The sequence below is a fragment of the Stenella coeruleoalba genome (assembly GCF_951394435.1).
Source record: "Stenella coeruleoalba genome assembly, chromosome: 11".
In the NCBI taxonomy this organism is placed as follows: domain Eukaryota; kingdom Metazoa; phylum Chordata; class Mammalia; order Artiodactyla; family Delphinidae; genus Stenella; species Stenella coeruleoalba.
The window spans coordinates 63361135-63385143 of NC_137157.1; the positions used below are offsets into that span (position 1 = coordinate 63361135).

Consider the following 24009-nt stretch of genomic DNA (forward strand, 5'->3'; position numbering starts at 1 on the left):
CATCAGGTTGGTTTTGTTGTTTTTTTTATAATAATAATAATCTTTTTTGTTTTTTAATAATAAATAAATAAAAATAATTAAATTGGCATAGTTAAGACCAAAAAGATAAAGTGGACATTGTTATCGTACCTTCAGCCCTTGCTTTAACAGGCAAATGAACACAGCTTGAAACACAGGTGACTCTTGCTGTTCTATGAGACAGTGAAGGGAGCTTCTCAATATTTAAATATATTAATATAATCAGTTATAGAAATCTAAATATAAAACCAATCTCCTATAGGGTTTGAGAAGGCTTCACCATATCCCTGAAAAGTTTAACATTCCTTATTCAAGTTTAATCATCTCTTTAGAAAGGGAAAGCAGTGAGAGTACTTGTTGAACCGCAATTACTATCAAAATTCAAAAAGCTGACCATATTTGTTTAGCCACAAGCCAACGTTATTTAAATCAGGACAAAAATATTACATCAGCCATTCATGATCTGAATTCTAGTGTATGAGATCAATTTAAATATGGTACATATAAAAAGTCACGAGACATTTGTTTCATAATAAATAAGGCAGTGGCCAACGATTACGCATTAGCTTTTTTGAGATAAGCTATCAAGTCTGCCCTATCTCCCTTCTTCTTAATGCCAGCGAAGATCATTTTTGTTCCAGGGATGTACTTCTTGGGATTCTCCAAACACTCCATCAGCGCCTCCTCTCCCCCGGTGATGCCTTTGTTCTTGTTGGCATCAGTATAAGAGAATCCGACAGGCTGGCCTGTCTTTCGCCCCAACAGACCATGGAGATTTGGCCCAGTCTTGTGCTTGCCTCCCTTTTCCACAGTATGGCACTGGGCACACTTCTGAACAAAAATCTTCTTGCCCTTCTCAACATTACCCATTTTTAAATCGTTCTTTCTCCGTACCCAACTAAGAGGTTCCCTCTCGCAAGCTGAACGTCCCGCTCTCTAAGCCCAAGGACACGCCAGTTCGCGCCTATGTATGGGTGTTGGTGCCCATCAGGTTGTTTTAACTGAAATTATAAGGAATAGTACAGAAACAGACCTTCTCAACTGAGCTCCATATTACCTATGTACATCTCCACCTGGATATCCCACAGGAAACTCAAATGGAACATGTCCCTAGTAAAAGAACTGCTTAACTCAAATCAGTTTCTTAAAAAACAAGGGGTGGTAGGTTTTGTATATTTATACATAAAGGATTAAGTATGTGTGAGGGAGAAAAAAAAGAATATCCATAATCCAGCTAAATCTACCAAAAATCAATAAAATTATCCAGATTTCCCATGTTAAAAAAAAATTAACATCTCAATTAAATTCATTCACTCCCAAACCTGCCCTTCTTCTTAGAGTGCCTACTCTAGGTGGTCTCCCAAATAAGAAACTCAGGGAGTGATGCTAGATTCTTCCCCTTCTTCCCCTACCTTAATCCAGCCATTATCTTAATCTAACATACAGCATTTCTAAATTTCCTTGAATTTGTCTTCTCTATTCCAACTACCTTGTATCAGGGCTTGATCTCTTTCCTATATTACAGCAATAGCTTTATAATGTTCCAACTATCCTCCACATAATTGCTGAAGGGATCCTTCTAGATTGAATGTAAGCCTGCATATGTCACTCTCCTGCTTAAAATTCCCCAAGGAGTCTAAAATTTAAGCTTCTCAGCATTGCAAATAAAATTCTTTATTAAATGACCTTACTCTGGCCTCCATCCTTATTTAAAACTACTTTTCTCACTCATTCATTCAATTCATCAGTCACCAAATGTTTATTGAGCACCTATAATATCCCAGGTTCTGTAGGCGCTGAGAAATACTCTAGTGAACAAAATAAAATGTCCTACCCTCTTGAAGCTTACAGTCTAATGGAGGAAATTACTCAGTGAATATATTCATCCACTTAACAATCTTTTTTGTATATCTACCTGTATAAGCACTCTTGTCAGTGCTGGAAATACAGTGATGAGCAAGACGAAGTCCTTACCCTCAGACAGTTTATATCTGAGAGAAACTGTGATAAATGCCATTAAAATAAAGCTATGATGGGGCTTCCCTGGCGGCGCAGTGGTTGAGAGTCCGCCTGCCGATGCAGGGGACACGGGTTCGTGCCCCGGTCCAGGAAGATCCCACATGCCGCGGAGCGGCTGGGCCCGTGAGCCATGGCCGCTGAGCCTGCGCGTCCGGAGCCTGTGCTCCGCAACGGGAGAGGCCACAACAGTGAGAGGCCCGCGTACCGCAAAAAAAAAACAAAACAAATAAATAAAAATAAATAAAGCTATGAGATACACAAGGACAGGAAAACCTGAACCAATCTGAGGGGTCAGGAAAGACTTCTGAAATCAAGAGTGATATCTGAGATAAGAACCAAAGATGAAGAGGCAATGGCAAGGAAAAGAGTTGTGATGGTGAAGAGTATTCCAGGCAGAGGGAACAGCCTTTGTACAAGGCCCTGACATGAGTGGGAGACCAGGGCATTAGGGAAAATAAAAAGCCAGAGTAACCAGAGAGTAGGAATGGTGTCCAAGGAAGGTGACAACACAGGCACTAAAATTTAAATCAAATAAACGATCACTGTGTCGGGAATGGATATTAGGCGTCTAAGAGTGGAATCTGGGGGGCCCATTTAAAAGGCTATTACAGGGGACTTCGCTGGCAGCCCAGTGGTTAAGACACTGCGCTTCCAATGCAGGGGGCGCAGGTTCGATCCCTGGTTGGGGAACAAGATTCCACATGTCGTGTGGCCCAGCCAAAAAAAACAAGGCTATTACAGTAGTCCAGAGCTGAAGCCAAATGATACACAGGAATATCTAAACCAGACAGATGCCTTAATGCCTACGAACTGCAAAGGAATCTAGGCCATAGTCCCTGTGCCAAGCCAACAAGTTGAACTGGCTATAAATTCAAGAAACATAAAGGTCTACTCCATCCATGAAACAGGAAATAGAAACACTCGGCTCACTGAGAGAACAGCAAGCACTGCACCTGCGCCTAGAGATGGAAAAGGTTACCTGGAAGAAAATGGATCCCAGGCCTGCATCATTCACAGATGTGAAGTCTAAATTCACACTACACGTATGGTACAAGGACCTCAATCTGACACTTCATCATAAATAAGGTTCAGAACTAAAGAATGAAATAGGACCACAACAGAGCAAATGAAAAACTGTACAGTAGAGATGATTCCACAATCTGAGACACACAGGACTTAAGTTCAGTTTTCTTGTTTTTTGTGGGTTTTTTTGTTTTTTGGCTGCTCCATGTGGCCTGTGGGATCCTAGTTCCCCAACCAGGGATCAAACCTGGGCTCCCAGCAGCGAAAGCATGGAGCCCCAACCACTGGATCACCAGGGAATTCCCAAGTTCAGTGTTTAAAGAAAAAAAAAAAGAAAAAACAAACACAGAGAAACAAACCTCCCACAGGGAAATCAGCTGATACAGCCATCAGAGACTGCACCCCAAGAATAAGAAATAATATAACAACCTGAAAAAGACATTTTAAAAGAAGGTTTAAAAATAAGATAGGGTTCCCCCTAAGATCAGGAACAAGACAAGGATATCTATTCTTACTACTTCTCTTTACTACTGTACTAGAGGTTCCAACCAACACAATCAGGCAAGAAAAAGAATTAAAAGGCATCCAGACTGAAAAGAAATAAGTAAAATTGTCTTTACTCATAGACGACATAATTATTTGTATGAAAACGTCTGATGAAACCTACAAAAAAACTATACTAGATTAAGTGAATTTAGGAAGGTTGCAGAATACAAAATCAGTACACAAAAATCAACTGTATTTCTATAACTAGCAATAAACAATCAGAAACTGAAACTAAAAACACAACAGTACAGGAAATTCCCTGGCAGTCCGGTGGTTAGGACTCCATGCTTTCACTGCTGTGGGCCTGGGTTTGATCCCTGGTTGGGGAACTAAGATCCCACAAGTTTCGTGGTGCAGCCAAAAAACAAAAAGAAACAAAAAAACAAAACAAATAGTATAAAAAAATAGTATAAAAAAAATACCCGTAAGAATAAATCTGTCATTGCAGCACTATTTACAATAGCCAAGACATGGAAGCAACCATGTCCATCGACAGAGGAGTGGATAAAGAAGATATGGTACATATATACAATGGAATATTACTCAGCCATAAAAAAGAACAAAATAATGCCATTTGCAGCAACATGGATGAACCTAAAGATTGTCATACTGAGTGAAGTAAGTCAGACAAAGATAAATATCATAAGATATCGCTTATACTTAGAATCTAAAAAAATGGTACAAATGAACTTATTTACAAAACAGAAATAGAGTCACAGATGTGGAAAACTTATGGTTACCTGGGGGGAAAGGGGGGGAGGATAAATTGGGAGATGGGGATTCACATATACACACTACTATCTATAAAATAGATAACTAATAAGGACCTACTTTATAGCACAGGGAGCTATACTCAGTCCTCTGCAATGACCTATATGAGAAAGAATCTAAAAAAGAGTAGATATATGTATATATATAACTGATTCACTTTGATGTACACCTGACACAACACTGTAAATCAACTATACTCCAACAAAAATTTTTTAAAAAGACTCAACAATTAAAAAAAAGAATAAATCTGACAAAAGATGTGAAAGATCTATACAGTGAAAACTACACAGCATTGTGGAGAGAAATTAAAGACCTAAATAAATGGATATATATACAGACATATATTTGTTATTGGGCTGGAAGGCTTGATATTGTTAGAATGTCAATTCTCTCCAAGTTGATTTAATAGAGCTAAAGCAATTTCAACCAAGATCCCAGCAGACATTTTTGTAGAAACTGACAAACTAGTTCTAAAATCCATATGAATATGCAGAGGTACTAGAATGGCCAAAACAACTTTGAAAAAGAAGTTGGAGGGTGAACAATACCTGATTTCAAGATGTATTATAAAGTTATAGTAATCAAAGACCATGTAGTACTTGCACAAAGATCAGTGGAACAGAATAGAGGGTCCAGAAACATTCCCACACATACACAGACAATTGATTTTTGACAAAGATAAAAGGCAATTTAGTCTTCCAACAAGCGGTACTGAAAAATTAGATATCCATATGCAAAAAATGAACTTTCACCCATAGTTTGGTATTATATAAAAAAATTAATTCAAAATGGATTGCAGATCTAAATGTAAAACCTAAAACTATTAAGTTTCCTAGAAGAACTCAGAAGTGAAAAACTTTTTAACCTTGGGTTGGACAAAGATTTCTTAGACATGACACCAAAAGCACAAAACTTTTGTTCTTTGAAAAGACATTGTTATGAGAAAAGATAATGCACAGAGTGATAGAAAATGTTTGCAAATCATATATCCAATGAAGGACTTGTATCCAGAATAAAGAACTCTCAAAACAACAATTAGCAAATGAACAACTCAATTTTTTAAATGGGTTTATGATTTTAAAACACTTCACCAAAGACGCACATGAAAAGCAGTTCAGCTTCCTTAGTCATCAGGGAAATGCATATTAAAACAATCAGGTACCACTATGCAACTATTAGAAGGACTAAAGTTTTTAAAAATTAAAAAGACTGACCGCATCAAGTACTGGCAAAAATGTGAAGCAACTGGAACTCTCACAGACTGATAGAGGTGTAAAAATGACAAAACCACTTTGGAAAGCACTTTGACAATTCCTTAAAAAACTAAAGGAGTTAAACTATTCGACCCAGCCATTCTACTCCTAGGTATTTATCCAAGAGAAAATAAATGTCCATACAAAGACATGCACACAAATGTTCACCAGCAGTTTTTATTTGTAGTGGTTAAAAACTGCTAACAATCCAAAGTCCATCAGCTGGCTACTGAATGCATAAAAAAAAATTGTAATAGATACACACTAACCATAAACACGGGTTAGCCTCAAAATAATTAAGCTGAGTGAAAGAAGCCAGACCCCCATACACAAACAATTAGTATACGCAGTATGATTCCATTTATATGAAACAGAAAATGCAAACCAATCGAGTGACAGAAAGCAGATTAATGATTGCCTGGGGGAGGGGAGAGGGAAGTAGGGGAGAAAGGGCATGACAGAGGAAACAAGGAAACTTTTGGGGGGTAATGGACAGTTTCACAGGTATATGTCAAAACTTATCAAACTGTCCACTTTAAACACATGTAGTTTATTCTACGTCAATTACACCTCAATGAAGTTGTTTTATTAAAAAAAAACAAGGCAGGAAGAGCCACAGATTAGGAGAATAACTGCAATGCATACTGACACAGGATTAGTATCCACATGTGTTACTAATACCTATAACTCAATTTAAAACAAAACCGAGACTTCCCTGGTGGTCTAGTGGTAAAGAATCCACCTTCCACTGCAGGGGACGTGGGTTCGATCCTTGGCCAGGGAACTAAACTCCCACATGCTGCAGGGCAACTAAGCCTGTGCGTCACAACTACTGATCTCGAGCGCCTCCACTACAGAGCCCACGCGCCCTGGAGCCCTCGCACCACAACTAGAGAGAGAAAACCCACATGCCACAACTAGAGATCGAAGCCCGAGCGCCGCAATGAAGAGACAGCACGCCGTAACAAAAGAACCCGCATGCCTCAATGAAGACCCCATGTGCCACAACTAAGACCTGATGCAGACAAAAAGTAAGGAAAATAAATAAGTAAAATAAATAGGTATTTAAAAAAACAAACAACTCAATAGGAAAATAAGCCATAGAAATGAACAAATAATTTACAACAGAGAAAAAGTAAATGACAATAAACAAATTAAAATATGCTCAAACTTACTAACAATGGAGAGAATGCAAATTAAAACATAAAATAGGGAAAGTGGTGGGGGAGGTGGTGTGATGAATTGGGAGATTGGGATTGACATGTATACACTAATATGTATAAAATGGATAACTAATAAGAACCTGCTGTATAAAAAAATAAAATACAAAAATTCAAAATAAATAAATAAAATAGTCCCCTCATCCATTAAAAAACAAACCCATAAAATAGTACAACACACATAACATCAGCAAAAGTTGTAAAGATCCAGGACTTCCCTGGTGGTGCAGTGGTTAAGAATCCGCTTGCCAATGCAGGGGACACGGGTTCGAGGCCTCGTCCAGGAAGAGCCCACATACCGTGGATAAACCAGGCCCGTGCACCACAACTACTGAGCCTCGCTCTAGACCCCCATGAGCCACAACTATTGAGCCCGCATGCCACAACTACTGAAGCCCAAGCGCCTAGAGTCTGTGCCCCGCAACAAGAGAAGCCACCACAATGAGAAGCCCGCGCACCGCAACGAAGTGTAGCCCCTGCTCGCTGCAACTAGAGGAAGCCCACTTGCAGCAACAAAGACCCAATGCAGACAAAAATAAAATAAATAAAATAAATTTATATTAAAAAAAAACAAGACTGGAGTGGAGAGAAGGAATGGGATTTAAAGCATTCTAAGTTTCCTGTATTGTTCAGGAAGGCAGAGATACTAATTTTAGAGTTCAATAGGTATGCATGTTAAAAATGTAACGGTTAACTCCTAAAAAGAAAAATACATAAACATAAAATGTTCAACTTGAAAATCAGTAAAAGAAAAAAAGAATATATATATATATATATATATATGTATATATATATATGAGAGCAAATAAGCAGCATGGTTTAAAAAAAATAAGGTATAAACTAAAATGGCAGAAATAAGTCTAGAAGTATCAGGAATCACATTAAATATGAAAAGACTAAACTTATCAAAAGACAGACTATCAGACTGATTTTTTTTATTGTATGATCTTTAAAAATTTTTTATTGGAGTAGAGTTGATTTACAATGTTGTCACACTGGCTTTTTTTTAACCCAACTATTCACAGATTACCAAGATACATTTAAAGCAAAGTGAGCCAGAAAGGTAGAAAATTTACAGGAAAATTAAAAGATATGCTATACAAATAGTAATCAAAAGAAATATTAGTATTATTCATTAATTAATATTAATTTTAGACAATAAGACTTAAAGCAAAAATCATTAATATGCAGTCATCAAGAGAGAGCCAACAGCATTCATCAAAAGAGTACCCATTACTCCTGCAGTGAAACAGTCCTCTCCCCCATGGAGAGATATTTAAGAGGGTCCAAGTACTTGGAAGAAAAATGACCTTCCTGAGATCCTGCCATTTGCAACAACATGGATGAACCTGGAGGACATTATGCTAAGTGAAATAAGCCAGACACAGAAAGAAAAAATCTGCAGGATCTCATTATATCTGGAATCCTTTTCAAAAAGTCAAATACTTAGAAGCAGAGAGTAGAATGGTGGTTATGAGAGGCAGGGAGGTGGGGCAAACGGGGAGATGGTGAAAGGGTACAAAGCTGTAATTATGTAGGATGAATAAGTCTAGAGATCTAACGTACAGCATAGTGATTACAGCTTGTAATACTGTATTGGATACTGGACATTTGTTAAGAGAGTAGATTTCAGGTACTCCCATCACACAAAAAAATGTTAGCTATGTGAGAAAATATGTTAATTAGCTTGACTATAGTAATCACTTTGCTGTGATATACCGTGTATATCAAAATATCATGTTGTACATCTTAAATACACACAATTTTTATTTTAAATTAAATTTTTTTTAATTAAAAATTTAAAAGAACGTCCTTCACCAGGATTCAGGACTCCTTGCCCTTCCCTCCCTCCTAACACTCACACCCTCACCTCCAGTATCTATCTGCGTGCTATCTACCAGGCCTAACCTTTTAATGTTCTTTATCTTTATATTGTCCATCAAAAGAAACCCCAGACTTCCAGACCTCTCATCTCCCATGTTCTAATCCCCACACAGTTAGTCCTACACACTCCCTGCTCTGTCCCCATGTGTCACACACCTCTCTCCAAATTCTGAAACCCTTCCACTTGTGCCCAACATTTCCAACCTCTACTCTGGACTCTTCAACTTCTTATCCTAATTGAAACCTGGTTCCCCTCTGAGGCCATACTTCCCTTGCAGCCCTCAAGTAGTGAAAGTTATTTTTCCCATACCCCTCATACCACTGGACCTGGGGGTGGGAAGTGCCCTCCTTGCTCCTCACTGATGCTTCCAAATTAGTCTCCTTCTGTCTTCCCTAAAAAACCTCTACTTTGAATATCATGTGAAAACTCTATTACCCATTACCAGGCTGTGATGGTTAATTTTATGTGTCAACTTGACTGGATCACGGGGTGCCCAGATATTTGGCTAAACATCATATCCGGATATATCTGAGGGGGTGTTTTCAAATGAGACTAACATTTGAATCAGCAGACTGAGTAAAGCAGGTGATCATCCAATCCACTGAGGTACCAAATAAAATAAAAAGAAAGAGGAAGGGAGAATTCATTCTCATTCTCTCTCTCTCTCTCTCTCTGTCTGACTGCTTGAGCTGAGCTATCGGTCTTCCGCTTTTGGACTTGGACTTAAACCATCAGTGTTCCTGGGTCCCAGGCCTTCAGACTCAGACCGGAATTTACACTGCTGGCTTTGCTAGGTCTCCAGCTTCCAGCCCCCAGATTCTCAGCCCCCATAATTGCATGAGCCAATTCTTATAATAAACCTTACTCCAGATAGATATAGATACAGATACAGATGTACCTTATTGATTCTTTTTTTTAAATAAATTTATCTATTTATTTTTGGCTGTGTCAGGTCTTCGTTGCTGCGCACGGCGCTTCTCATTGAGGTGGCTTCTCTTGTTGCAGAGCACAGTCTCTAGGCACACGGGCTTCAGTAGTTGTGGCACACAGGCTCAGTAGTTGTGGCTCATGGGCTCTAGAGCACAGGCTCAGTAGTTGTCACGCATGGGCTGAGCTGCCCCATGGCATGTGGGATCTTCTGGACCAGGGTTCGAACCTGTGTCTCCTGCATTGGCAGGCGGATTCGTTTTTATTTTTTTAACATCATTACTAGAGTATAATTACTTTACAATGTTGTGTTACTTTCTGCTGTATAACAAAGTGAATCAGCTATATGTGTGTGTGTGTATATATATATATATATATATATATATATATATATATATATATCTCCACTCCCTCTTTCATCTCCCTCCCATGCTCCCTATCCCACCCCTCTAGGTGGTCACAAAGCCCCAAGCTGATCTCCCTGTGCTATGCAGCTGCTTCCACTAACTATTTATTTTACATTTAGCAGTGTATATATGTCCATGCCACTCTCTCACTTCGTCCCAGCTATCCCTTCCCCCTCCCCGTGTCCTCAAGTCCATTCTCTACATCTGCGTCTTTATTCTTGTCCTGGTAGGTGGATTCTTAACCACTGCGTCACCAGGGAAGTCCCCCTACGGATTCTTTCTCTCTGGAAAACCCTACATTGTGACTCTCCACAACACTGTTCCTGTCCTAACTCTCAGTGATTTCAATTTCACATAGATAATCTTTCTAACACTCATCTCCTTGAATTCCTATCTCACTTCTTTGAATTCCTTGCTTCCAATGATCTTGTCCTTCACCTACACAGCCCACAATGATGCCTCCATAACCATGCTCCGTCTCTCACCTACTCAGATTCCAACATCTTTTGATTCCACCACAACATTCAATTAACTGATTATACCAGCTTTTCACCATCTCTTGGCAACTTCACGTCCTCCCTTCCCTCCCGACCTGGTTTAAATTCCACAGTGTATTATCACAATCACTCTCTTACACATATTCTCCATTGCCTTGACCCTCTCATGTTTTGTTCTACGATCTGAGTAAAACCTTTCTCTGGTTAAATCCACTCCAAACATACACCCCTGCAGCTGAATGTGGCTGGAGGAAAAAAACATGTTGACTAATCTCACTTTAAATTCATGTCCACAAACCTGGAGGGATCCTTAATGCCACCTGGCAATCATACAGCATTTCCCTGCTGCAGCCACTCTTACACTCTCCCGATCAAGTTCACACCTTCTCCACTCTCCAAACCTCCATCACCTCCTCCCCACCCTCACTCTCAGCTGAGCATTTTGATTCCTTACTCACTGAGAATATTAAAACGGAAGAAAACTTTCACAAACTCCTACTGCCAAAGCAATCCACCTACTTGATGGTGGGTTTGAGATACATTTTGAAGATGAAATCAACAAGAATTGGAGATGGATCTGATGCGAGGTATGGGGAAGAGAAAGGGATCAAAGATGACTTTCAAGTCTTTGCTCAAATATTATTTTCTCAACAAGACTTTCCCTTACCGCCTTTCAGTCTCTGTCTTTCCCGTGCTCTCGCGCGCTCTCTCTCTCTCTCTCTCTCTCTCTCTCACACACACACACACACACACACACACACACACACAGTCACACAGTCACATGTTCACACATTGTCTCTGTCTCCTTTCCTGTTTTTTGTTTTGAGTTTTTTCTTTTCAATACCAGTTATCACCAACTGAAATACTAAACATTTTACTCCTTTGCTTAACATCTGCCTTCCCCTACTAGAGTATAACTGCGCGCAGGCAAGGATTTTTATGCTTAGTTCACTCCTGCAGATCAGAAAAATAGTAGGCACTCAGTAATATTGATACTTTGTTAAAGAAATGAACTGTTCCTGGCATGAGCAAATGGTTGGATGGCGGTGCCATTTACATAGAAGAAGAATACCTTAATGGGGGAAGAATCATAGTCTCTATACAAAGGAGCTTATAATCTAGTGAGAGAAAGACACTGAAACATACATTTACAACATATTAGGATTCTATGATTTGTTAAATCTACGATAAAAGCAGAATTGAAGAACTAATATTCTATGATCTGATTTTTATCAAAACTGCATGCTTTTATATATATATATACACACACTTGCACACACAACACATACACACACATATATGTGTACATACACACAACACATACATATGTTTCCGCAACTATACAGAAAAAGTTCTGGAAGGAAAGTTACCAAACTGTTAGCCTGTGGGGCAAGAACAGTACTATGCTATGTATGGGGAATGAGACTGAAGAGAGGGTGAGGAGACTTTCACTTTTCACCTTATACATGTTTTACAATAAGCATATTGCTCTTATAATTTAAAAATGAGACATGGAAAAATTTCCTTCCTAAAGGGAAAAAAACATATTTAACAGAAGATTAACACCCAGACTATAAAAAACTTCTATAAAACAAACAAAAAAAACAATTTAAAAATGGGCAAAGTACATAAAAAAGATATTTTACAAAGAAATATAGTCAATAAACATACACAACACACTCAACCTCATGTTTAATCAAGAAAAACAAAACACTTTTTTTTTTTTTATTTTTTGGTACGCGGGCCTCTCACTGTTGTGGCCTCTCCCGTTGCGGAGCACAAGCTCCGGACGCGCAGGCTCAGCAGCCATGGCTCACGGGCCTAGCCACTCCGCGGCATGTGGGATCTTCCCGGATCGGGGCACGAACCCGTGTCCCCTGCATCGGCAGGCAGACTCTCAACCACTGCACCACCAGGGAAGCCCACAAAACACTTTTAATTCATCAGATAATAGCAAATGTTTTAAGTGTATAAGTTCGTTACCTACAACTACTGGTAGGACTGCAAATTGGTATTTTTTTTAAAGTAATTTAGTGAGCAGCAAAGTAAACAGTGTTATAATCCAAAGAATAATAAATATCCATGAGCCCATAATGTGTAAATAAATTATTAAATAAATAAATGGGGGACAAAGTACAAGTCTCTTTACAAAAAAATTCTAATTAATAAATGTAGAAGTAATGAGAGAAACAGAAAATAACAATTAGGATACCATAGTAATAACTGCTGCAGGCAAGATCTGATGAATGCTAAAATTAACAGGTGATCTTTTAAGAGAAACAGTATATTTGCATAGACTCAAAATATCGCCCTAAAATATTTACTGTGGAGGTTTAAACCTGTGTCCAAATTCTGAGACTTCACCCTCCAGAAGGTGGAACTTTTTTTTCTTTTAATAAACTTATTTATTTATATTTTATTTTTGTCTGCGTTGGGTTTTCGTTGCGGCGAGCGGAGGCTACTCTTCGTTGCGGTGTGGGGGCTTCTCATTGCGGTGCCTTCTCTTGTTGCAGAGCACGGGCTCTAGAGCGCAGGCTCAGTAGTTGTGGCGCACGGGCTTAGTTGCTCTGAGGCATGTGGGATCTTCCCAGACCAGGGCTCGAACCCGTGTCCCCTGCATTGGCAGGCGGATTCTTAACCATTGCGCCACCAGGGAAGCCCTCAAATAACTTTTAAAAGACATCCAGGGAATTCCCTGGCGGTCCAGTGGTTAGGACTCAGCACTTTCACTGCTGGAGCCCGAGTTCAATCCCCGACTGGAGAACTAAGATCCTGCAAGCCTCACAGCACAGCCAAAAAAAAAAAGACCTCCATAAAATACAACGTTTGAATCGAGACAGAGGTGAAAAAGATTACCCAACCAAGCTTTGTTTAAAGTACTGTCAACTTAACAAGGAATTAGATAACCATCTCAAGAAACCTAGTGTGTCCTGACTACTAAGATGTAACAAAACATCAAGTTTGCATCTGAGTTAAATGGCTGCCTTAGTCTGTGGTGGTTCTGTGCCACCTACTATTCAGGTCCTGCAACACCTTTATTTCCTGTCATTCATCATAGTTATAAACGAGTTTCACTGTTCTCATCAAATGTGACGGAGCTTCTAATGATGAGATCCTTGTCCTGAGCACTTGTGCAGCATATGAAGGTAGGCTATGATGGCAATTTACTACAAAGATATAAGAGGATAACCAAAGTGAGCAGAAGAGTCACTTCCACCACACACTACCGTACATTCTGAATCAATGTAACAGTAGAAGATAGCCAGGAAGAGCCAGCAGTGGGTTGACCACACTGACATGTTGTAATCAGAGACTAAGTAGATAATTTAAAGAAAAGTATTGCTCTACTACTGATGGTAGCCTTCAAACAGCAGCAGATCATTTACTACTGGACAGATCACATGTACTCAAGAGAGGAAAGACTGTAGGTTTTACAAACAGGTCTTTGCAGTTCTATACACGTCAACAGGAAGTAACCTCACTGGCAGCATCTTCAGGTACGAAAGATATCTTCACTTACTAACATGACCCATCTATAATCATATAATGGCCTCATCACAAACCTACTTCTCAGTCCCAACACCCTTTAGCCAACTCTAAAAATGAACACCGACACACACACACACACACACACTCCACAACTAGTAATCATGTCATCTTGTTAATTAAGTAATATAAAAATCCTTACCAACAATCCAAGGTTGTCATTTAAGGTCTGAACTAGTAAGAATCCCTGTGTAACCCTAACCACAAATTAGTCATAGGACAATGACTGCAGAAGCTGCCTTTAAGCTGATGGTTATGTTCTCAGACCCTACAGAATATTTTAAGGGTCTGGGGCTGCTGCTGCAGAATCTGTGTAGAAGATGGATGTATATTTCAGGAACTCACCACAACCAGCTGCTATGGTGGATTTGAACATAGAGAGTAAATGCTGGCTTCTGGCCAATCCTTAATATCAGTAACCTAAAGTGTATATAAACTTTAAATCTTCTGGAAAAATATTTCAGAACCAACAGACCACCTCCAAGGTAAGTGTGAGCTCACTAAGACTCCTATGAGGCTCCCAGAAAACGGCATATGAGCCTGAAGTCCCTTTGTAACCCAGTAACTCAAGGAGCAAGATGCAGGTGTAATTAACCTCCTGCGACAATTAGAAAAAATGAAATTGGAGGTTAGACCCATCCTAAGAGACAGTTCACTGTCAGCCTGCAAATATTTCAATCTATTATATCTGGTACTATGTGACAACTCTCTCTCTCTCAAATACATACAGGGAAGGAGAAAAAAATGGACTCAAACAGTACTTCCTGTATTACAGCTACCTTCTTGAAATATTTAAAGTATATAGTAGGCACTCAAACTTTTTTCAATGAATAAAGAAGGGATATAAGCAATATATCCCTTCTGTTGGTAAGCAATAACCAACAGCTCATACATGTAAAACATTTTAAAATGAAAAAAAGCACCCTAAATTTCAATCAAAGGCAGCAAAGTGAACTGAAGATACTCTACACTATTGACACATTTTTCAAATATACACACAAATAACGTTCTTAAAATGATCATCCACATTTATAGGTATGACTGGAAAGATCTGTATATAACAAATGGTTCCTTCCACATTGGATACATTTCATACTTTAGAACAGAAACTCCCACTTTCTTCATCAACTGAACCATCTACACGATTTTCAAAAGTACTTTTATTGCTAAGTTGAAATGTATTTTCATGTGCTTGCCAGATGTCTTGACACATAAATATAATTAGACAGAAGCTAAGAGAGAGCCATGAACACTGGATAAATCATTTCCTTTTGAATCATTTCCAGTGCAAGTGTCCGGCAAACTGTGCAGAAAGTCAGCAGAGGAAACAGCAGCTCTCAAACATAAGGCCAAGTACTACCTTCAGGTGAACACACTACAACCACCGTTTAAAAGTCACCAAACTTCCACAAAAAATTAAACATAGGATTACCATATGAACAGATATCAAACATATATTTGTATACCAATGTTCACAGCAGCATTATTCACAATAGCCAAAAGGTGGAAACAACCTGTGTCCATTTACAGATGAATGGATAAACAAAATGTGGTATATGCTTACAATGGAATATTACTCAGTCCTAAAAAGGAATGAAATTCTGACACAGGCTAAAACACTGATGAACCTTGAAGACACTGTGCTAAGTGAAATAAGCCAGAGACAAATGGACAAATACTATATGATTCCACTTATGTAAGGTGCCTAGAATAATAGTATTCCTAGAGATGGAAAGTGGAATAGTGGTTGCCAGGGGCTGGGGGAAAAGAGGAATGGGGACTTATTGTTTAACAGCAGTTTCAGTTTGGGAATATAAAAATGTTCTGGAGTTGGACGGTGGTCATGGTTACACAGCAATATGAATGTACTTAATGCCACTGAAGTGTAGACTTAAAAAATGGTTTAAATGGCAAATTTTATGTTATGTGTATTTTACCACAACTTTTTTTTTAAGTAACCAAGCAAGAATGATGGTCAAACCTTTGTGGCAAAAACATATCAAGAAAAGTGGTAAGAGTCTGCAACAAGCATGCTTCACTGTCATCCTCCAGAGCCTAGATGACTTGCCTGAATGTCCAGACCTCAGAATAGGAGGGATGGACATGCCATTTTCATGTTGCTACAGATATATATATATCAATATCATATACTGGTATATATGAATGAGAAGATATATTAGAAGGTGAATTATATTCTGTAGGAGGTTGTTTGCTAAATAATGAATGGGCTCCCCTTCCCAACAATCAAATCAGAAAAATATAAGCTTTACCTTCCAGGCTCCAATGTAAGCAGCAAGACTGAAATAATCAGTTTTACTTCTAACAAAGAAGCACAGTGGATCCTAAAGAGTGACTTTAAGTTCCCAGTTTTAATATGGTGGCTCTACAATGGAAAGTGCAAGCAGCAATACAATAATAATAATAATAAAAATACAAACTTCTTTCACCACCATTATGAAGTTACTTAACCTTTCTAAGCCTCATCTGAAATACGAGAAAAATGCTTACAACTACCTTATAAGGATTGTTTGAAGATCTAATAAAGTAATATATATAAAACACAGTGAGTTCAGTCCCTAGAATACCTAAATGCTCAACAACAAAATTCCCTCCCCTCCTGCAATTCACTAGTATCTGTAGCTTTTGCTGCTCCTGGATCAGCCTCCACAGGCTATGCTGATGTTGTGGCCATTAAGCTCTGGCTCCTCCCTCAGGCCCCAGCTGTTTCTCTCGGTTCTAGTTGTTTTACTCCTGGTTTCTAAGAGGATCCCGTCTATATTTAGACATAATGCCAGTACCAACTGTGGACTCAACAGGTGCTTGGAGGGCACTTGAGCACTCAGCAGTTTTCGACTGTTTTCCAGAGTTAATTGGTTTTGGCTCCACAACTGGCTGTCTTGACTTCTACAAGGAAGAGTGCCACGTATGCACAGTACTTCAGCAGTACACCAGACTGAACAGAAAATTAAGTGTGCTCACAGGACAAACCCTTAGCAAGAATATGTTTTTGCCTATTATCTGGGCCCCCAAAGATTTGTTAAATCACAGGGGCAATAAACCTTCCATAAACTCTACAGATGTAGCCCATCAACCCAATCTTTGCCTAAATCACTGTATCAAACCCAGGTTTCAACCAATTCATGCTGCTTGTACTTCAACCAAGATCAGGAGGAGAAAGCAGGCAGAACAACAGGAAAGATTTAAAGAAGGCATCAAACAGAGCTGGGTCTGAATTCAGCTTTACTTACTACTAGTTTTGTGACCTTAGTAAGTTATTTAATCTCTTAATTTATAAAATAGGAAATGATAGTGAGGATTAAATTAAATGAGATAATACACACAAAACAATCTTAGCACCTTGCCTAGCCTACCGTAAGAGGTCAATAAAGAGCCTCATTATCACTAATGAGGAAGCTGCACTCACTTCTTGCTTTGTTCAGTTTTTATAACATAGAAGAAAAGTGACATTTAGATCATTATTTTTGGACTTTTATAAAATAGTATAATGCCACTATCCAAGACCTAGCTGAGAAATGTAAACCGAAAACTTCGCAGATATCTTAGATGAGTCAGCAAAACGTTAATGCTCCCCAAAATAAAAAGCTTAATGTGTACTATTTATGAACACATAATGGTAACTACAATTTCAAAATCAGCAATCTTGTACCTAGTACCATTCAAAATTTGGTCTGGAAATCCAAGTATCAAGGAAATGCAAAGATCATAACCCCAAATATACTTTCCCACAATATTTTCAAATCACCTTAATTCAAACTGGAAGGTACAAGGCAGCCTGATAATTTGAAATCAGCATCAAGAATTTCTTGAGGCAGAATCCAAACTCTCCCCCACAAGCATAAAACCAGTAGCAGATGGTACATGCTCATTTCTCAGTGAGAAACTGTAATTCTAACAAAGTACAGATAACTTAGATTTTATCAAGTCTGCTCATCACCTTTTAGTCTAAATGAAAACAAACTCTTGGTTCTCCTCCAAACACTCTAACCTCTGCATTATCAATGACCAAACACCCTACACTCTACATTATCAATGACCAAACTCAAAGCAAGATGCCTATTTTTAGTGATCTGTCCTCTCCTGCTTCATTAACCGCAGGTAAATTACATAGAGAGGGAAAATAAATATTACAAGCATGCTTTATCAATGAAATGAACTATAAATGATAACCAATTATTAAAAGAACGGCTTGTACTCGTTGGCAGAGGGACATGCCAGAGAAAGATCCACCTTCTAAAAGAACCCAGTCATCCTGGATGAATTAGGAGAAAAATGCCACTCCAGTCCACCTAACTTATACTCTCTAACTGGATTTATCCTTCTGCTTTAATTCAAGCCCAAACCACATATATTTTATGTCTCTGCCCCACTTTGCTTTATTTTCCGTTTCGTTTCCCGCTCCCCCATTCCAAGAATGCCCCCCTATCTCTTATTTTTAAATCCCACTTTGCCCCCAAATCCTAAATACGTCGGACACCCACGCAGATGACCTTACGCATCCCCGTTGAATTCCCAGTTCATCGTACTTCTCATACCAAATGATCCATTCTTTCATTCCTTTCGATCTCTCGTTGGTTCTTAAAATCCAGTACCCCACACACGCTCACATCAGAGTCCCCCCTCACTCCATTGTTTCCCTGGCCTATGCCTCCGGAAACCCCCCAACTCGGACCCGTGTGCTTCGGCCCGCCCCACTGACCACAGAAACCTTTCACCATCTGGGCACTCCAGGTTCCAAAGGGTTCACGTCCCCCTCCTCTCGGTACCCCAACCCCCACCAACTGCCCCCTCCCCCTGTGCCTTCCCTCAAGCCCGCTCTCTGCACCTCTGTGCCCCGCTTCATCCCCCACCAACTCCTCCACCCAGCACCCTCAGCCTCACCTACCCCAGGCCCCCGCAGTCGCCGTGTCCCCCAGTTCCGGCTCTGCGTCCGGGACGCTCCCGGGTCTGAGAAGAGGAAAGGAGCTCCTCCGCCGCCGCCTCCTCCTCTTCTAGAGCCGCCGCCGTAGCCGCCGCGCTCCTCCCCCAGCTCTCCCGGAGCCGGACGCCGCCCCGCCCCAACCGCCCCTTTCCTCTCTTTCCTCCTCTGCCGGGCGGCGGGCTGGGAATCGCAGCCACGGCTCAGGCCCGGAGGGCCAGCCGATCCACACCGACCTCGCCGGAGCTCGAGCTCTTCGCCCCGCCCTGCAGCCCACTCGGGCGCGTGCGCGCCAGCCAGCCAGCGCACAGGGCGCGTGCTCGCGCCGGCGCGACCCCGGCGCGCCGAGCTCGAGGCCATTGCAGCCAACGGGCGCGCGAGCGAGGCCTGGGCGCGAGGCGGCCCGCGAGCCGGGGATCTGCGCGCGGAGAGGTGCGGGGTCTGAGGGCGCCTCCAGTCCGTCGGGTTGCCGCTCCTATCGTGACCGGGTCCCTTGCACCTCGCACCGCCCGCCAGATCGCGCGCCCGAGTTCAGGGAGCGCAGGCGTCGCTGGGGATTGGGAAGAACGACAAAGGGAAGGGGCTGGAAGAGTGGGTCGGGAACCAACTAGATGGAAGTGGGGACGGGTGGGACACGAGCTCGCGCCCGCGTGCAGAATGGCCAGTGCCCAGAAGGAGCTGGGCGGCGTGGGGAGGGGAGACAGCGCGCGTTAGGAGTGGAGGGCCCGAGCTGGAACTGCCGGAAAGAGCCGAAACTCCCCCGGAGGTTGCCGAAGGCAGACGCCTGGAGGGGAACCTTTCTGAGGGGCTTTTCTCACTAGGTCCCGGTCGGGATTCTGTCTCCCAGGCTGCTGTCCATTTCGGCACTACGACTCCGCCCCGACGACTTAACACCATTTTCCACTTTGCCTCCTTCCCGACCCAAGTTTTACTCCAAAAGTCCATTTCAGAGCCACCAGCTGCGGAAAACGCCCGGACGTCCGGACTTCGCAGCCGCTCAGCCTCCTGGGAATCCATAGAGGCAGATGCGGAGTGGTGGCGGGAGGATGCGCCTCCCAGGCCCGGCACAAGATAAATTCGGGAGTAACTTGAGGGTTCTCAGCCTAGTCCGCCAGGCACACTGCCCAAGTCCATTTCTGCGTCGGTTTTCTGGCATACTAAGTTGTCTGCATCCCCCTACGCGGCTGTGGTCACATTGCCCGAATCTTTCTGTTAAATACGCTTCTGTCTTCGTGGTTAGATTCCCAAGCACCCCGGGCGGGGCCAGAACCATCTCTAATATTTGCGCGCCTTTCCAGCCAGTGTCCTCCATGTATGAAGCACTCACCCCACTGCCAACTGGTCAGCGATCTGTTGGGAGTGGCTAGAGGCTGGGCATTTAGACAATCAGCAGTGAAAAGGTTAATCAGAATCTGTCCCCATGTTCTTATCTTTTGAAGCCAAAGCATAAGGGGCTCTGGACAGGCACCAACAACAAGCCAGAGAGTATATATGAGTGTGTACAGACACCACAGTCACAATGTAGTTTTGGTTTCCACAGGTTTGTTGTTGGAGTTGCAGTACTAGTACATCTCTACAAAGTCATCTGGTCCTTTGGTTTTTAACCTCGCATGGAGTGGAAGGGTCAAAAATCCTCTGGAGCCCACTGGCCCCTGGTTAATAATGCCTAACCTAATACAACCATATATCATTTACAGATCTAAAGAAACAGAAGACTAGGTCATCCAACTAGTTAGGGCACTACACCATGTGTTCCTTACTATTGAATCTTCTTTCAAAGATTCAAATAGAAGAAAACCATCCAAATACCTGCTCTCTCTTCATTTACTAAATTGACCACCCAGTGAGTGGGAGGCATTGTTCTAGGTGTGGGTCACTTACAAAGAATAAAAGTAGATCATTGGGCTTCCCTGGTGGTACAGTGGTTCAGAATCTGCCTGCCAAGGTAGGGGACACGGGTTCGAGCCCTGGTCCGGGAAGATCCCACATGCTGCGGAGCAACTAAGCCCGTGCGCCACAACTACTGAAGCCCTTGTGCCTAGAGCCCGTGCTCCCCAACAAGAGAAGCCACCACAATGAGAAGCCTGCACACCGCAACGAAGAGTAGCCCCCGCAACTAGAGAAAGCCCACGTGCAGCAACGAAGACCCAATACAGCCAAAAATAAATAAATAAAATTAAGAAAAAACACAAAACTAGATCATTATCCTCAAGGAGAGTATCCAGTTGTAATGGAGGATAAAAGCTAGTAAATAATTAACTATAACATGTGATAAGTGCTGAAACAGAAAAGTGCAAGGTAGTATAGGAACATACAGTGTAGGAATGGGATAATATTACCCTGGTTAATAGAAAACTTCATACTAAAGAATGGGGCCTGAACCAATAGGATCCAAGATCTTATTCCATAACTGGTTTCACCTACCAAAAGTCACTTGGGGAACGCCTTCATTAGAGGGCCTGATGCTGCTTGCCAAGCCAATAGTTTCTTCTTTGGGAGGAAAATTAAATCCCCACTTTTGGAAACCTTACAGTCTATTAGGAAAGACATAACGCCTTTCCTAAGAGAGTCCCTGATCTAATGGGAGAGAATTTTTGTATGTGGATATGCCACTCAAAAAGAAGGGAGGTGGATAAAGGAACATGCCTAGGTCAGATCTATAAGAGCTGTCAAAACATCACTGGAAATCGAATGAGATGGAATCATATCTCCTCTAAGAGAGAGTTCTGAGTGTTGTTGAGAGGAACAGTTTGCTAAGTCCCTGGGCTGACAGTAAGGGTAGACTCTTCACAAGGATTTTACTCAAGAAACAGTGGCCCTCCGAGAAGGGTGGGTCACACAGAGCATATGTTTTGTTGAATGGAATTTGCAAGAGGGGTACTGCAATCATGGTCCACCTTCGCCCTTTCTCCAAGCAGCACTCAACCTCTCTAAAAGGACATTGAGCAAATGTTTCAAAAATGCCTTTTTAACCTGAGCTATAAAGATTATTTTTATCATTGTTCTTTATACTACATACACATTTTCCATTTTATATGCTATACTTCACAATAAAACAAAGTAAGCATTTAAAATAGTGGCAAATTGGGGGCTTCCCTGGTGGCGCAGTGGTTGGGAGTCCGCCTGCCGATGCAGGGGCCACGGGTTCGTGCCCCGGTCCGGGAGGATCCCGCATGCCGCGGAGCGGCTGGGTCCGTGGGCCATGGCCGCTGGGCCTGCGCGTCCGGAGCCTGTGCTCCGCAATGGGAGAGGCCGCGGCTGTGAGAGGCCCGCGTACTGCAAAAAAAAAAAAAAAAAAAATAGTGGCAAATTGTTTTAAAGCTGCCTATAAATTATATTGGAGGAAAAGAAATGCTGTAATAAATTCAACATATAATACTGTGACCTACTCTGAAGAAAACACAAAAACAACCAAATTTTTGAAATGATTAGAGTAACTGCTATGGATTACAACAGAAGACTATTTAGAAATAACATCCATGTGTCTTAGTTTGGCTTAAGGGCATTGATTTATCCCAGGTTACCTAATGACTGAGGCAAAATTAGAACTAAAGGTAAGTCATGACACAGTCGTCACCTTGGCAGATATATTCTGCAGAAATTAACACGACCTAATTTAAAATATTTTCAAATAGATTCTGGAGATCAGAACTTTTATCATGTTTTTCTTTGAGTTGATATTTTGTATCTTAAGTGATGGATTGTCAGATTCCATGTTTTTATTAGGGGACAAAAAAGAGGCTGAAGTTAAAGTCTCTGTTGACTAAAGGTGAAGCTGCAAACCACAACAAGCATGAAGACCAGCAGAGAATACCTCATAAGGGTGTACTTTTCCCTTTGCTTGGACTACCTCTGATACCTAAGAATATTGATGCTGGCAGTCCACACTGTGTGTCTTAGAAATTTAGTTTCATGGGATGCTGAATAGATGTTATCTGAAAAAACTATTCCAGGTCCAAGTAAGTTTGGGAAATACTGGGTAAAATAAAAATAAATTGGTTTACTTCCCAGAGCATTTAACATGATAATGTGCATTGTTAATATTGAAGGGAGGGACTTCCCTGGTGGCGCAGTGGTTAAGAATCCGCCTGCCAATTCAGTGGACACAGGTTCGATCCCTGGTCCAGGAAGATTCCACATGCCACAGAGCACCTAAGCCTGTGCGCCACAGCTACTGAGCCTGCGCTCTAGAGCCCAGAGCCACAACTACTGAGCCCACGTGCCGCAACTACTGAAGCCTGTGGGCCTAGGGCCCGTGCTCTGCAACAAGAGAAGCCACCTCAATGAGAAGCCCACACACCGCAACAAAGAGTAGCCCCTGCTCTCTGCAACTAGAGAAAGTCCGCGTGCAGCAACGAAGACCCAACGCAGCAAAAAATAATAATAATTAATTAATTTTAAATTAATTTTAAAAAATATTGAAGGGAATGTAGTATATAGTGTGCAGCTTTCCCCCAAGGAAACTTTTTGTGCAGGATTAATGTTTCTTTGAACAGCCACTTTATAAAGTTTTATTAAAGGGGTTTGATGGGGCTTCCCTGGGGCTTCCCTGGGGCTTCCCTGGTGGCTCAGTGGTTGAGAGTCCGCCTGCCGATGCAGGGGACACAGGTTCGTGCCCCGGTCTGGGAAGATCCCACATGCCGCAGAGCGGCTGGGCCCGTGAGCCATGGCCGCTGAGCCTGTGCGTCCAGAGCCTGTGTTCCACAGCGGGAGAGGCCCCAACAGTGAGAGGCCCACGTACCGCAAAAAAAAAAAAAAAAAAAAAAGGGGGGTTTGATTAGGTTGTAATTTCCCATTTTATAGATAACAAAACTGAGGTTCAAAGACATGGGTAACATACCCAAATTCAGTTGTGCATCAGATGTTTAGAGCTGCAAAAGGCCTTAAATTGTCAAAGGTTGAATTGTTAAATCATGAAATTAGTGGCAATGTCAGAACCAAAACTCAGATTTGAAACACTC

At 41.4% G+C, this 24009-nt stretch overlaps 2 protein-coding genes across 2 annotated transcripts in view; both read right to left on the reverse strand.

Annotated features, from left to right (window-relative positions):
- Nucleotides 1-24009, reverse strand: part of DNAJC22 (DnaJ heat shock protein family (Hsp40) member C22) — a gene marked incomplete at its 5' end in the record, with an annotated part of 74713 nt that overhangs the window by 39545 nt on the left and 11159 nt on the right.
- On the reverse strand, nt 574-888 carry LOC307194298 (cytochrome c-like; the record flags this gene model as incomplete). Its single annotated transcript, XM_079937321.1, has 1 exon — nt 574-888. The coding sequence occupies one exon, from the start codon at nt 886-888 to the stop codon at nt 574-576; it is 315 nt and encodes a 104-aa protein (XP_079793447.1).